The sequence below is a fragment of the Mytilus edulis genome, chromosome 10, assembly GCF_963676685.1.
Source record: "Mytilus edulis chromosome 10, xbMytEdul2.2, whole genome shotgun sequence".
Lineage (NCBI taxonomy): Eukaryota > Metazoa > Mollusca > Bivalvia > Mytilida > Mytilidae > Mytilus > Mytilus edulis.
Window position 1 is genome coordinate 17839456 of NC_092353.1, and position 16159 is coordinate 17855614.

Genomic DNA, 16159 nt, shown 5'->3' on the forward strand with positions numbered 1-16159 from the left:
TTAATTAATTTTTAGACGGCTTCCTTATTAAATGAAAGTGGCTGCATTCGTGTTCATCCGTATTATTGAAATGTAAGTTGTATTTGATGATAATACATAACATATATAAAGGTTGCGGATGAACATTGATGTGGCCTCTTTCAAATTTGACAAAAATCATCTGAAAAGTAACATTTTAGGGCATATTTGAGACATTTTTCCAATTTAAGCTTGAATTCGAGCGTTTTTGATGACTAAATCAGTAAAAATCTTTCACCTAAACTAATAGAATCAACTGAAATAGACATTTAAGTGTTAAAAAAGTGTCCGAAATCTTTCATCAGATGAACCTGAAATTTGAGGCCAAAATCGGCCCTTACTGGACATTCTCCTTTTACATTTATGACTTCGGGCCTTTTTGTAGCTGCATATGCGGTATGGGCCTTGCTCATTGTTGAAGACTGTACGATAACCTATAGCTGTTTATTTATGTGTCATTTGGTCTCTTTTGGAGAGTTGTCTCACCATATCTTCTTTTTTATATAGATTCTTAAATCTAAATTTATAAAATATCTCAATGTCTCCGTTTGTAGCGATGTTATGATTATCATAATCATTCTAAGACATATGGCATTATCATTTTCACAGTTATAAAACATCTATTGTCTTCTCATAATATGTTCTCATGTATATCATTGGTGACGTGTTTATATGAAAAAAAGTTTATTATCAGCTTTTGCTGTTATTATGGTCACTTATGATAATTGTCTGTGAAAGAATAATCAATAATCCTCTTCTCGCGCATGTTTATTGTCTGTGGAGATAATTATGAAACGGTCTCACCTGTGCAGGTAGATGAATAATACGATAACACCATTGAAATAGGGTGTGGCGGTCTCTCTTTCCTACACAAAAAAGAACGTTTTTACTATGTTTTAAGAGGAAAAACATTAATACTGAGGAGTTCCAACAAGAAACACGTGCGAGGTAAGAGAAATTGATATTTTCTAATCAAAATCAATTTTTGCCGACTGATTAATTTCATGATGAGATTTTCCTGTCGTCAGTTAATGGAAAAATATTTTTCCTTATTATTGTATTATTGGATTTCTAAGAAATTTGTTCCGAATATATTTATTCTTCGGTGGTTTAATTTCTAATTTTATAACTGCTCTTAAACAGGTAAATATCTTAATATTGTTACATTAGTATTATTATTAATATGGTAATGATAAAGGTATTAAAAGTAGTAATAGTAGAAGGAGGAGGGGAGGAAGAGATTTATTTTAGAATATAAAAATGTTCTAGGCCAAAAAAAAAACTATGTGCAGAGAGACAAACATATATTTTCTTCTTTTTTTCCGTCGCGATGTCGCTGCGTAATTCATTTTGTATATTAAAACATGACGCTATATAGTACATTTTAATAGTGCACACAGTAGAAAACTGTTGTTCACACTTCAGACTGTTGCATGCAAAAAGTGTAAACAAAACAATGAAATGTATACCGGGAATCGTAATACATATCAAACTGTTGAGATAACTGTACACAAAAATGTGTAATTTATTAAGAACTCGCAAAAACTGAACATGTTTTATGTATCATTTCTTAACAACCAAATATCAAATGTATGTGCTAATACATTGAATCAGCTAACAAGATCTAATTATTGATTTTGTACTTTGAAGTACGGAATAATGTAAAACATTAAAAAAAAACCTTAAAGGTTAGCTTTTAATTAAATGACTACTTAAAGCTCAAACAAGGAAGTAGAAGTATAACGTGCTCCTCAGTGTTAAATGATAGTGGTTTCAACTGAAAGTACATGTTGAAACGCACCAGACGCAGATTTGAGGACTGATTGAATTAGGAAAAATATGTGTTTAATTGTTAAATTTTCAAAGGATAGTACATGTTAGACATGTTAAATATAGTACGGTGTCCAAACCGACAGAGTGTCAGGTCTGATTAAACATGATAAACTAGGAAAAATAAACTAGGAAAAATTATACAATGTCATTATAAATATTAGAGTTGCCATTACGTTAATGAACCTCTTCATACAATATACGGAAGGAAATTAATTAATGGTCTATTAATCATGTAACAAACGCAACATGCCATTGATTAAATACAATGGTCCAGAATTGTTTTTAGGTGTTGCATTCCTGGATTTATGTGAAATATTGATGCTGGTCATTTATGAGGGTCCCATTTGGGTCTAAGCTTGATGCGAAATTGACCGAAAAAAAATTGTAAGCGTGCCAAATGAAAATCAAAATTTTAAGCGTGAAAAAGGGAAACAAAGGGACACGAGAATTTACAAGTTATCGTTACATTGATAAGCGGGATATGGGAATCTGACAAAACGACAAAACAATAAGCGGGATCTGGGAGTATACCCTCCTCCCCCCCCAAAAAAAGAAATGATACCCGCGTTTATGAACAAACAACTAAATCAACCATTTCAGGTTAGGGTCAGGGTTTATATCCAGCTAACATGTTTAACCCCACCACATTTTGTATGTGTGTGCCTATCCCAAGTTCAGTGGTTGTCGTTTGTTAATTTGTTACATATTTGTTTTTCGATCATTTTTTGTACTTTAATAAGGCCGTTATTTTTCTAGTTTGAATTGTTTAACATTTTTCATTTTGTGGCCTTTTATAGCTGACTATGCGGTATGGGTTTTGCTCATTGTTGAAGGCTGTACGGTGACCTATAGATTTTAATGTCTTGTCATTTGGTCTCTTGTAGAGATTTATGTCATTGGCAATCATCTTTTTTGATATTCAAGTACCGAGTGAATAATATTGACTCTTATCCGGACATTAAACATGAATGTCATTGCCATACAAATGGTAGATGCTACAAAGTAAGTACAAATCTCGCAAATATTTAATTGTGACATTTTCCTAATGTATAATAACAATTTCAGATGCATGACATCACTGCCAGGAGTAACATTTAATAGTTATATTTAAAGAGTTTGTATATGATAGTTATTCAGGGATTAATCTAGGAATTTGCAATCATAGTGCGCAGTAGATTCGCGAGTGAAGAGTCCAAATGTAAGATCCCGACATTTCAGGATGAACTTCTAAAAAAAATAGCTGTCTTCGTTTTTTATTTGCATACAACTTAAGGAGTATTAGGGGCTGCAAGCATGTGGTTAAATCCGTCAGATATTTCAATTAGATTAAAAAATAAAATCTTTTAATTAAAAACAAGAATGCGAAGAAGGAAAACTGGGTACCAACAAAAGATGTTACATGTTAGCCATAATAGTCACTCTTATATATGTACACCAATATACAAGCTTATTTAGAAATAAAGTTCGGAGACTAAGAAATATCTGACAACTGCAAGAATAGACTTTCTAATTGATTGATTGATGTTTGTTTAACGTCCAGTTGTAACTATTTCAAGCATTTAACCTAATAGACAAATTCTAACACGCTTTGCAATATAACAAATCATTTCACCATGATTGGCTACAGTAATAACCGATAGATATTTTTATTTTGTTTCCTTCTATGTGTTTGGTGTCGGTCTGTTTGGTTGGTTTTTGTTGTTGTTTATTAAATTGCTTTTGGTTTTTTAGTGGGGGTGGTGGGGGGTGGGGTCCTTAGCGTTTTAACTTTGTTTCTTGGATGTTGAATAACGACATAGTTAAATAATTATTATTGTTAAACGTATGCAAAAACTATTGTATGTTCGTTACTTGGTCCAGTTTATGCACGCATAAACTGCTGGGAAATTTATCTATGTTAACCCTTTAAAATTGCTAGAGACTTTTACAGACCCATAAGTATGTTGTATGACCAAACTAGAAATTAATTATTCCCGTATTACTAAAGTAATTGAACGGGGAAATATATAATTAAAGATACAAGGTCGAGAAACTTAAACTGAAAACCCTTAAGAACAGATAAAAGTCAACTACCAATCCGCTTTTTTCTAATTACTAGATATAATGTATAGGAGTTACACGACGGGTGTCACATGAAGAGCAGGATCTGGTTACCCTTCAGAAGCACCTGAAATTACTCCCAGTTTTTGTGAGTCGTGTTGCTCACTTTTCAGTTTTGTTTTCTGTGTTGTGAGTACTGTTGTTGTGTTATTTTTTTTCTCTTTTCACTTTTTTTTTACCATGGCGTTGCCAGTATACTTTCGACTCAAAAATTTGAATGTTACTTGAAGGTATCTTTCGTCTCTATTTTTATCTATCTATATCGGTTTCCTGGAAAACAATTTTTTTATTGTCATGAAAACATCACCATATGGTTCCAAAATAAATATACACGATTACTATAATATCGAATACTTAATCTGTTGATAAATACGAAATCATGCCTTCTTACACTCTGTAAAGGATATCGACTTCTGTGCTTATAAACAGAATACCAACGTCATCGTTAATGTAAGAAAAATACGATGAAGTCTAATTTCAATTTCATGTAAATAGTCCAGATGTATAAAAAGAAAAAGAAATATCAATTTATTTTAATGAGAAGTTTAAAATCAATAGTATAGACGTAACCTTTTTCATAGTATAAATATTCTCGAGAGGATCATTGGGAAAATAAACAAAATTAAAATTAATTGTCAATCTTTCACAGCTTGAGTTAACCCTATCTATGTTTATTTTGAATACGGTTCCATAATCAAAGACAGCCGGCAATGTAGGACAAGATAAACAAGACCCAAAAATCATTGACAACTCCGTCACTACTTTTATAATAAAAAAAACTTCGATGAAGTATTCTGTAAGTTCTTCTATGTACGACTTCAAGTGCCACTTTTACTGTGAAGTTTCATAAACAATTATAACATGGAATATTATACAATTACTGTCTTTTGATGAGGTAAATATGCTGTTTTATTGACTTTTGAAAAACTGATATTCACTGAGGCCGACGGCCGAAGTGAATATCAGTTTTTCAAAAGTCAATAAAACCCCATATTTACCGAAACAAAAGACAGTAATTGTTTTATTCCATATTCCGAGAAAAGAAAATGTATTTAATGACAAACATATACTAAAACAAATTTTACACGAAACATTTTACCATAACGTTGCATGTAAAAGCGCGTGACGTTTAGCGCGGTGAATAACACTTTCTCAGGTGAATATGCTTTTTTATTCAAAATCCAATTCATATAGAGAAACCTACTAAAATAATTCCAATATAGAATAGTATACAATTACTGTCTTTTGATGAGGTAAATATGCGGTTTTATTGACTTTTGAAAAACTGATATTCACTGAGGCCGACGGCCGAAGTGAATATCAGTTTTTTAAAAGTCAATAAAACCCCATATTTACCGAAACAAAAGACAGTAATTGTTTTATTCCATAGTCCGAGAGAAGAAAATGTATCTAATGACAAACATATACCAATTTTTTTTTACATGAAACATTTTACCATAACGTTGCATGTAAAAGCGCGTGACGTTTAGCGCGGTGAATAACACTTTCACAGGTGAATATGCTTTTTTATTCAAAATCCAATTCATATAGAAAAGCCTACTAAAATAATACCAATATGGAATAAAAAGTGTCATGCACTAATATTTTTTGCAAAGGTCAAAATATAGGGGTGTGCAGCATATTTTGTCAATCTATTTTATCTTTCTTAAACTTAAATCTATGTTGACCACAACAATTGCAGTCAGTTAACATCAAACCAAACTATATTAAAAGAGCTTAGTAACGATACAAAAAAGGTGTATAAGAGGGGCGAAATATACCAGAGGGACATTCAAACTCGAAGATGAAAAATAAACTGACAACACAATGTCTACAAAATAAAAGACAAACAGAGAAACAGTAGTAAACAAAACACAACAAAGAAAAATAAACACAAAGCAATAGGAACCCCATCAAAAACTGGGGGGTGTCTCAGGAGCTCCGGAAGGGTAAGCAGATCATGCTCTACATGTGGCACCCGTCGTTATGTTCATAACATGACAGTGATGCATAAACTAAAATGGCTCGTACTTTGAAGATTTCAGTTCTCTGTCTTAAAATTAAGAAAACTGTTGGTACATTGTACGTGCAATTTGGACATTGAATTACGAATTTGATTAATGGTATCAATTTTCATTAAATTTTCTGGTTAAATGGCTGTTTAGCATTAATAGTAATCAAAGGTACCTGAGGATTATAATTTAATACGCCAGATGAATATAGACATTTTAGCTCTGACGATACCACCGAAGTATAAAAATTGAAAGCAGATTCCCTACTGAGGGGTATACGATCTGTTCACCTTAAAAGTGCCATTTTTGCAGCCACGTTCTTTACGGAAAGGGATGATACATGATCTTAAGTCTTGAAACTATATTATAAGGGTACAAATGTGGCCTAAAGTCAGGTAAAATGTTCGCCCATATATCCATTATACCCTCTTTTCGGGTTCTAATCATCTGCCCTGTATCTATATCTGCAGTACACTTTGCAAACCCTACCTAATGGAGTTTCTGTTCACATTTACTATTTTTCGGTGGGGTTCGTGTTGCTTATTCTTTAGTTTGCTATGTTGTGTCATGTGTACTATTGTTTGTCTGTTTGTCTCTTTGTTTTTGTTTGTTTTTTAGCCATGGCGTTGTCAGTTTATTTTCGATTTATGAGTTTGACTGTCCCTCTGGTATCTTTCGTCCCTCTGGTATCTTTCGTTCCTCTGTTGCACGTCTTTGAATAATTGCCCTAGAAAATAAATCAAACAACAATATGTCCTATTTTGCATGAATATCCATTGATAGCTACATTAGTTTGACACAAGTTTCAGCTTTGAAATAGTTTCCACTATATTTATTTTCGTCACCGTCAATACTGCCTTATCAATGTTTTACGTGACAAGATGTGTTGATCTGACGAGAGTAATAGTACCATTATAGACTTGTAATCAGTTCATATGTTACAAAATCAATTGCAAAGTCAATAAAACATATCTGTTATACTTAAATAACCATTTTTTAACTAATGGACTATTATAAATGTACGAGTTGTCAAAGAGAGGCGGAAGATAACAAAAGGATATTCTAACCACATTATGTATGCATGTGCCTGTCCCAAGTGACCAGGAGCCTGTAATTTAGTGGTTTTCATTTATTGATGTGTTACATATTTGTTTTTCGTTCATTATTTTGTACATAAATTAGGCCGTTAATTTTGTCGTATGAATTGTGTTACATTTTTCCTTTTAAAGCCTTTTCCTTACGATGACCTTTAATAGTTAATTCCATCATTTGTAATGACAACAACTGACCATATAGACAAATAACAGTATAAAACTCAGCATATAAATCTATTCTCGTAATAGTACGGCAGCTTTGTGAAAAATTGTGCATATCCTGCTGCAAGCATGAAATTTTGTATAGAACTTCCTCAACTATTTCTCTTTTATTTCAGATAGGAAGCCATTTGAAAAAAATGTCTAACTTCCGGTAAAATCTAAAATGGCAGACATCATACTTAAATTAGCCCAATATCGAAGGCTAGTATGTGAAAAGGTGTTATTGACATGCTACTATCATAATATTTGGTATAAACCTTTGTTATGTACTAGTTTTGGATATATAAATATAGATTCGATGTCTTCAAAAACCCTACTTCCGGGAAAATCCAACATGGTGGACATTTTACTAAAATATGCTAATTTTTAGGGAGGGTAATTGAAATGTGTTTTAAAGTATTGCTACTATCATTACATTGTGCAGAAACCTTTCTTTGGTGTTTTTCATGGATAAAATGTTTTAGGCATATGTCTTTAAAACCTTTACTTCCGGTGATATCCAATATGGTGGACATAGAAATATTGATAATTTTTCATTTTAATATTCAACTTTTTTCAAAATGTAAAGAAAATGGTTTTTTTCAGCTGGTCATTAAACTTCGGGCTTTAAGTCATTCTCAAAACCACTAATTCTTTTCAGCTTTATTTGTTTAAATACAAATTTTACACTTCCGGTAAAAACACAATATGGCGTAAACTACAAAGGTGAGTCCTCAATCCATTTCTTCGATGTAAAGTTTTGGATAGATTGATTTAAACAAAATAAAATCACTTAAGTTCTTAAACATCTTTAGAATGACTAATTTATGGCCGCAAATACATGTTTATTCACAATCGGAGAGCTTATTGTCTAAATGTACAAAGATCGTGGTATTGTTTCTTACATTTATAATGTACAAACTCCTGATAAGATGAAGAGGCCTCACAAAGATTTGTCCAAGAGAGTTCCCATGGGTCATATTTTCCCCTCCGCCATTCATAAGCGATGGACTAGTTAGCATAGGAACCAATACCAAACTTGTTAATCATTCGCACCCGCCATGGTATATTGCACGTTTTACTTGCTGAAAAAGACTAGACCGAGTCGTGGGAATAGCTTCAATAAGTATTTCCTCTTCCAAAAACACATGTTTTCCTCTAGGAAAACATTGCCTATTTTGAGGATTTTGTTTTGACTCTGGATTCGTCTGTGTATTCCCTTTCTCCTAAATGTAGCTCTTGCTTCTTATAGCAAATGCTAAGGATAATCTATTTTATCTACCTCGAGATGTATTTCAAATATATCACCATGTTCACATTAAGAGGCGGACAATTGAATCATGGTGCATGTGTCTGATGCAATGAAACACGAACTTGCACGCGTCATGATTCGAATAGTCGTTACTGATGATGCTGTCATTACTGTTTCGCTATTCCGTGACAGGGGTAGACGAACTATGGATTGTTTTTTAGAGGGCAAAAAACGTTGGATAAATATATATCAATGACCTTTCAAATGCACCTGGCAATGAGTGATTACACTTATTGTGATTCGTGTTTTTTACCGGTTGTGATATGGTTCTCTGATTGCTTGAAAAGGAAAAAAAAGACTGCGTGGGAGACATGGATGGCGTTTGAAGATGTGACTTTAACATACAGAATGATGATTGATCAGCCTAAATCACGGAGGTTTTACTGTAAGATCACACAAACTTATCAGATGGGGTTAACATGGTTAACGAATCAAGAAAATAACTACATTGTATTTGTGAAAAGGGAAGACTAATTGAGGGTATTCCCTCAACTTGGTCTGGACAGTCTTTTCCAACATGTAAAACGTGCAATATACTAAGGCAAGTGTTTAGGGGGACGAGCTTGGAATTGGGTCTTATGCTACCCAGTTCAGACGCTAATGGATGGCGAAGGAACAAAGAGGATTGTCGTTGTTGGTACAAAATATTATGTTAGTAGAATGATAATCACACCTTTCACATACTAGCCTTCGATATAGGGCTGATTTAAGTATGATGTCCGCCATTTTGGATTTTATAGGAAGTGAGACATTTTTTTCAAATGCCTCCCTATCTGAAATAAAAGAGTAATAGTCGAGGAAGGTCTATGCAAAATTTCATGCTTGTAGCAGGATGTGCACAATTTGTCTGAAATATGCTTGTAGCCGCCGCACTATAAAAACCGCATTTGAAAAGAAAGCAAAATACATCCGTACAAGAGAGACTAAACTTATGATAAGTTTGATGACAAAGCCAAGTTAGCCAGCGAAAAAAATATAATCTGTGCGCAAACTTTAAAAAAGTACTAAAATATTTTAAACACAAAACATAGAAGTAAAAAACAGTTTACAGTGAAACTTTAGTTGTGTTATTGGGTGTGGTGTTTTCGATGTTTTTTTGGTTTTTTTTAAGGGAAGGATGTATATTGATTTTTTTTTATTTTAACTGGCAGTTGAATAAAACATTTGATACCAATAGACCCAATAGTTTGAGATGCAAAACACATTAGTCTGATATAGGGGACTTCAACGACCGGTGTGTTTCATGGTTTGATAGTCATAGTCACAGCGAGCTCGGTCTAACTCTTTTTAATCTGGCCCATAGGTATGGTCTATCACAATTAATTGATGAACCGACCAGGTATACGGATAGCAATGCGACATTGTTAGACCTTATATTCACTGACAATGAACGTTGTGTATCGGACTTCGGAGTTAGCCCACCCCTACTTAATCTCGACCATTGCATTATTTTCTGTAAACTATCCCTCAAAGTAAGTAAATCACGTGCCTTTCAGCGTCGTGTTTGGGATTACAAGTCAGCTGATTTTAATAGTCTGAATACCGCATTATTAAACGCTCCCTTTGATTCCGCATATGAAATTTTTGACGATGTAAACGACATTGCTAGTTATACGAGTGATCTTATCACCTCCGCTTGTTCTGAATTCATACCGAATAAAATAGTAACTATTCGTCATAGGGATAAACCATGGATGAGTAACGAGGTTAGGCGAGCGATTCGCAAGCGTGATCGTTGCTTCAAAAAATATCAACGGACTCGAAGAGACGAAGACAAGTTATATCACATAGTTGCTAGGAGAGAGGTCAATCGCTTAAAACGAGACGCAAAGCAAAGATATGAAATTAATATCATTTGCTCATTTTCTAGAGAAAACCTTAATCCTAGGAAATTTTGGTCCCTTAGTAAATCTGTGTTAGGTTACAATTCAGATAGAACTATCCCCCCTTTAAAAGATAACATGAATCTGATATCTGATGATCTTGAGAAAGCAGAACTCCTTAATTGTTATTTTTCTGCTCAGATGCACTTGGGTCAACATGAAAATGACTTGCCCGCTCTACCGCCATTATCTTTTCTTACAGTAGAGCGTCTTCAGGAGATAGTAGCTGTCGAAGAAGATGTTCTTAAATATTTACGCCAATCTAACCCCCATAAGTCATGCGGCCCAGATAGTATATCAAACCATATCCTAAAGTACTGTGCTCATTCTCTGTATAAACCACTCACTAAACTCTTTAATTTCTCACTCCATTCTGGAGTATATCCATCTCTCTGGAAAGTATCTAATGTGTGCCCAGTGTACAAAAATAAAGGCGATAAAAATATCATGTCTAATTATCGACCAATTGCTCTATTATCATCTGTGTCCAAGATCCTTGAAAAAGTCATCTACAAGGCTATCTATGAGTTCTGTGAATTTAATGACTTACTCATCAGTGAAAATTCGGGCTTTAAGAAAAACGATTCAACAGTGAATCAACTAATTACTATTACTCATGAAATTTACAAGTCATTAGATAGCGGTAAAGATGTATGTACAATCTTTTTAGATGTTTCAAAGGCCTTTGATAAGGTTTGGCACAAAGGCCTGATTTTCAAACTTAAGCAATTTGGCATATGTGGCTCACTTTTGTCTCTTGTAGAGAATTACCTCTCAGGTCGTACTCAAAGAGTCGTTATTAATGGTCAGACATCATCGAGTCAAAACACCTATGCTGGTGTACCCCAGGGCTCTATACTCGGTCCTTTGCTTTTTCTTATATATGTGAATGATATTAAAGATGGAATTGTCAGCAATATCAAACTGTTTGCTGATGATACGTCCCTTGTCAAACAAATTGATGACATCTCTGATTGTTTCCAAACTCTGAACAGTGACCTCGTCACGTTGAACACATGGGCCCAGCAATGGTGTGTAACATTCAATGCAGAAAAAACGGAGTATCTTATTATTTCTAAGAAGAAGCAAATACCACACTACCCTCCATTGATCTTAAATAATGTAAATATAAAGAGAGTTACATGCCATAAACATTTAGGTCTTATCTTGAATGATAAACTTTCTTGGACCGATCATATTGCTGATATTTGTAAGAAATGTCATAATAAACTGAACACTATCTTGAGGATGCGACATATATTACCTAGATTATGCATTGAAAAATTATATAAAACATTTGTTCGTTCATTGCTAGATTATGCAGATGTCATCTATGATAACTGCACTAGCGCCGATTCTGCAAACATTGAACATGTACAGAGACGTGCCTGCATTATATCTACTGGGGCAATCAGGGTCACAAAACATGTCACTTTATTGAAAGAGGTTGGTCTTGAGCTTCTCAAAACACGCCGTCAAGTTCATAGACTTACATACTTGTACAAAATTAAAAATCATCTTGTCCCAGATTATCTTTGTAATTTTCATCCATTGTTCCATCATAATACTGAAAACTATAACTTAAGACGACATGCTAACCTGATACCCATCAGGTCAAGAACAGTAGCATACTATAACTCTTTTCTTCTAGCTACGATTAGAGACTGGAATAGTTTGTCAGCTGAACTAATTACAGCAACATCTTTGGCGAGTTTCAAAAGGTTGTTAAAGAAGAATCTCAATTTGTGTAGTAAAAAAATATATTCACGAGGATATGGTTATGAGAAAAAGATTCATATTAGATTACGCTTAGGGCTAAGTGCTCTTAATGACCACTTGTATAAATATAATCTAACATTAAATAGGTTTTGCGATTTCTGCCCAGGTAACTGCATTGAAAACACTGAGCACTATTTAATTCATTGCGCCCGTTACACGAACTATCGGATTACTCTTCTACTTGGAATTAAGAATCTGCTTTGCCCAGATATAAATAAAGCAATGTTGCGGGATCTATGTCCCAACTATCTGAGCAAAATATTAATAGAAGGTAGTGATGATTTGTCTGATGATACTAATTTAGAGTTGTTTGAGTGTGTGTTTCGATTTATTAAATCTTCGAACAGATTTTCTCGATAGCTTAAAAACTTTTTTTTTTTACCTGATTGTGCTCAAAATTGTCTTTCCATAATCACAATTTTATATTACTGAATCATACATGTTTGTTAATTCGTGTGCATGTGAGTAAGAATGAGCGAGTGATTGGATGGGTGTGTAGTATTTGTATGTCTTGTCCTGTACATATTGTCTTGTCTTGTGTTTAACATGTTTGTATTCAAAACTTTGATAATTGTGAATCTGTATATATCTATGTTGAGGAGATCCACGCGTAGCCTCTGGCTGTTGGCAATCCTCTTTAAATAAATAAAGAATTAAATTAGTCTGATATAGTCAAATTGTCTGCAAGTTAGCCAGTGCCACCTTTCATTTTTTTATATTTTCAATAATTTTGCTAATGAAGGGCAGAGTACAAAAACAGACTTTCCTAACAAAATCGGCGTAGAAGGTTATTTCAAACATTTTTTTTTATTCCGACGGAAGGTATTTCTGAAGGTTAATATTGTGCGGCAACAACACCATGAGATACATACATGTATGTGATATATTGTATTACTGGATACTAAAGTAGATGAATATAGTTGTTACTGTTAAATGTGTTTTACAAACGTCCAATTTTCGATTGTTATCAAAAAGTGCACAAGCAAGGAAAGCTTGCACTATGACGTCAGATTCAATGTTCTGAAGAAGACAATTCTTTTCTTCAAAACGAACGAGAAAAAAAACATGAAATGAGTACACATGGCACTTTTCTTCTTGAAATTTTTATGAAGAAATCACTGGTTGATATTTTTTAATACTGGAAAAGTTTTTCATGTTTATGTTTTATTTTGGCGGGAAAGAAATAAATCATGTTTTTAAAGATCAACACAATAAGAGTCTTGAATTCTTGATCCTGTATTTGATAGACACAAATCTACTGTTTAACGTAAAACAAGAATTATGCTTGTAGGTTTGATATAAAGAATTTTTTTGAAAGTTACATAACAAGCGAATATCATGTTAATATTCCGGAAAACACGAAACTGAGGTTGCTATAGTGACAAAACTAAGTCAGTGACTCCAAATTTTTTTCATCATATTTTGTTCTTCAAATCATGAAATACCCTCACACAAAATTTTAAGGGAAAATCACTGGCAAAACTGAATAGGCTGTTTGGTCTTGAAGATATGAAGCAAACTCTCTCACACAAACATTAAGGAACAATAGAATGAACTATCTATTTTCGAAGATAATGTTTGCCGTCATAAAAAAAATTACGTAAAAGAATAGTTGGTTAACATCAGTTCTTGCACACAGAGTTTTCTTTTATTAAGTTAAAATATTTTGCATTGAGAAGAAATGCTACGTTACACGTGTTTCTCTTTAGGTATTAGTTTAAATTTAAAATGGATATTGCAATTAATCTAAAGATTCAATATCCTTTGTTTTCATGTATTGCGTGTTAATGCTATATAAACTATCTGTCTGATGAAAGATGGATACTTCATAAATACATATCGATAAGAAAGTTTATTTCAAAGAATATCTCAGTTTACTTTAGATTTATCTTTTTTTAATTTTCAGATGTACTATAATGTCTGCTGGGAATTCCTGTGCACAACATGGAATACATCATCACTTTGATAATTCAAATCCATTGTTGATTAAAAAGCAGACAGACTCTGTGTTTTGTGTTTCCAAAGGTAAAAACAAGGACGAAACAACAACAGAAAGAAGTAAAGACGACATCGTTTCCTCTGTTTCTGTTGAGGAACGCCGACTTAAATTTGTATCGAAAAGATCTCGGTCTTTCAAAAACTTGTTTTTCAATACTAAAAATCAGACAGATACTGATCCGTCAACATCGATCAAAACAAAGAGTAAATTCGAAAGTCTGGTAAACAAACATCTTTTACCCATTAAGGTTTTGTCATCGTTAAAAGAAGGACAGAAAAAGGCTGCTATACATACAAATATTTCTTGTCCTGATTTAAATCAACCAGTAACTCCAATTGAAGTAGATATAGCTGTTCGTCCAAAAAGTGCAAACCTTCATACTGAAACAAAAGTAGAGCAAATTACTCCTAATTTATTAACGGTTTCATCATCGACAAAAACATCAATTCGCAATCTTTCACTTCCACCTACAAGTTCGCCAAAATCTGACTTTTTATTTACGACATCGTTCACTCATTCAATTTCAAAACATCAGTGTAAAAGTGTGCAGGAATTAGAGAAAAACAACTTGTCGGTTTTCAAACAAAAATTGAGACGCAGTTATTCAGACCAACCAATCATTGGCAAATCTCGATCTCCCACCCTTCCATTTAGAGTTGAAAGGACCGGAAGTAACTTAAACCTAAATATATCAACCTGCTTACAATCTAAAATGTTCCGGAACGAATACGTTTCTCAATTACTGGACTATGTGTATATTGGAAGCGTTGAATCGGCCTATAATGAGCCTTTACTGTGTAAACTGAAGATAGATTCCCTAGTTGACATGAGTAATATGGCTGCCTCTCAAGTTCCATCAAACAAAAAACTGCATTGTCCATGTCTCTGTGGGAACGACTCTCGACATTTTCGATCAAGGCTGATTATCCGTCTTGACGACAAGGAGACCGAAGATATCGAACAGTACTTTGATGAAATAAACAAATTTGTTGATAGCTCCAAGCGATGTGGAAGGCGAGTTTTAATTTTTAGTTATCACGGCAATTCGCGTGCACCAGCTGCAGCTATCCAATATATGATGAAACAAGAAAAGTTTCTGCTCAGACAAGCATACAATCTCGTCAAGAATCAAAGGCCGTCGGTAGAAATCAATCAAGGATTCCAGGATACACTTGAAGACCTTGAGCGGCGAATATTTCCGGAAGCCAAGCCGTCTGTTTCCTTTGGGAATGACTACTTAAACATTGCGGATCCACAGGCAATCAAATGTGCATGGATCGATTGTGATACTTAGATATTTGTCATAATTACGGGAACATAACTCATATTATTGTGATAGCTGTGACAATTTTCAATTGATTTTTCTCAGTTCTTTCAAAACATGTGTAACACTTGTAATGGGTGTCGCATTCATATGGTCAGAAACCCTTAAAGCTAAATATATGTCATGTTCAATCTGATCTAAGCCATGACTGTCCTTTTTTGTGTTAATGATCATAATCCAGGACTTTAATTATTGATACAAAATAAATTTATTATTGATTATTATATATTCAGATTTATAGTTAATCTATAAACGAGGTAAATATAGAATAACCGAAAGTTGACTGTAAATAAAGAAGGTTATTTGCACGAAACTTAAAAAACATTGAACCGCGATTTGTGCAAAGAAGACATAAAAAAAATACCAATATTGCGGGATAGCAAGGGGAAAATAATGTCTCTATGCATCGTCAGCAAATCAATAAATCCATGTTTTTGTCCAAGTACATTTTATTATTTTCTGAAAGGAAAATTGAACCACATTTCACCTAACGTTACGTTTTTTTTAATGAACTTTATTAGTATTTATGCTGAGCTAGATTACGTGATTTCATAACGAGCAAGTTTAATCTTTATTGTTTGACTAGATGGTATTTGGTTTTCTA

At 33.5% G+C, this 16159-nt stretch overlaps 1 protein-coding gene across 1 annotated transcript; it reads left to right on the forward strand.

The window, feature by feature from the left end:
• Nucleotides 1-788: 788 nt before the first annotated feature.
• LOC139490524 (MAP kinase phosphatase with leucine-rich repeats protein 2-like) lies at nucleotides 789-15779 on the forward strand. The gene is made up of 2 exons (XM_071277312.1): nucleotides 789-966; nucleotides 14139-15779. Exon 2 carries the CDS (start codon nucleotides 14149-14151, stop codon nucleotides 15523-15525), a length of 1377 nt encoding a protein of 458 aa, XP_071133413.1. The 5' UTR covers nucleotides 789-966; nucleotides 14139-14148; the 3' UTR covers nucleotides 15526-15779.
• Nucleotides 15780-16159: the final 380 nt, after the last annotated feature.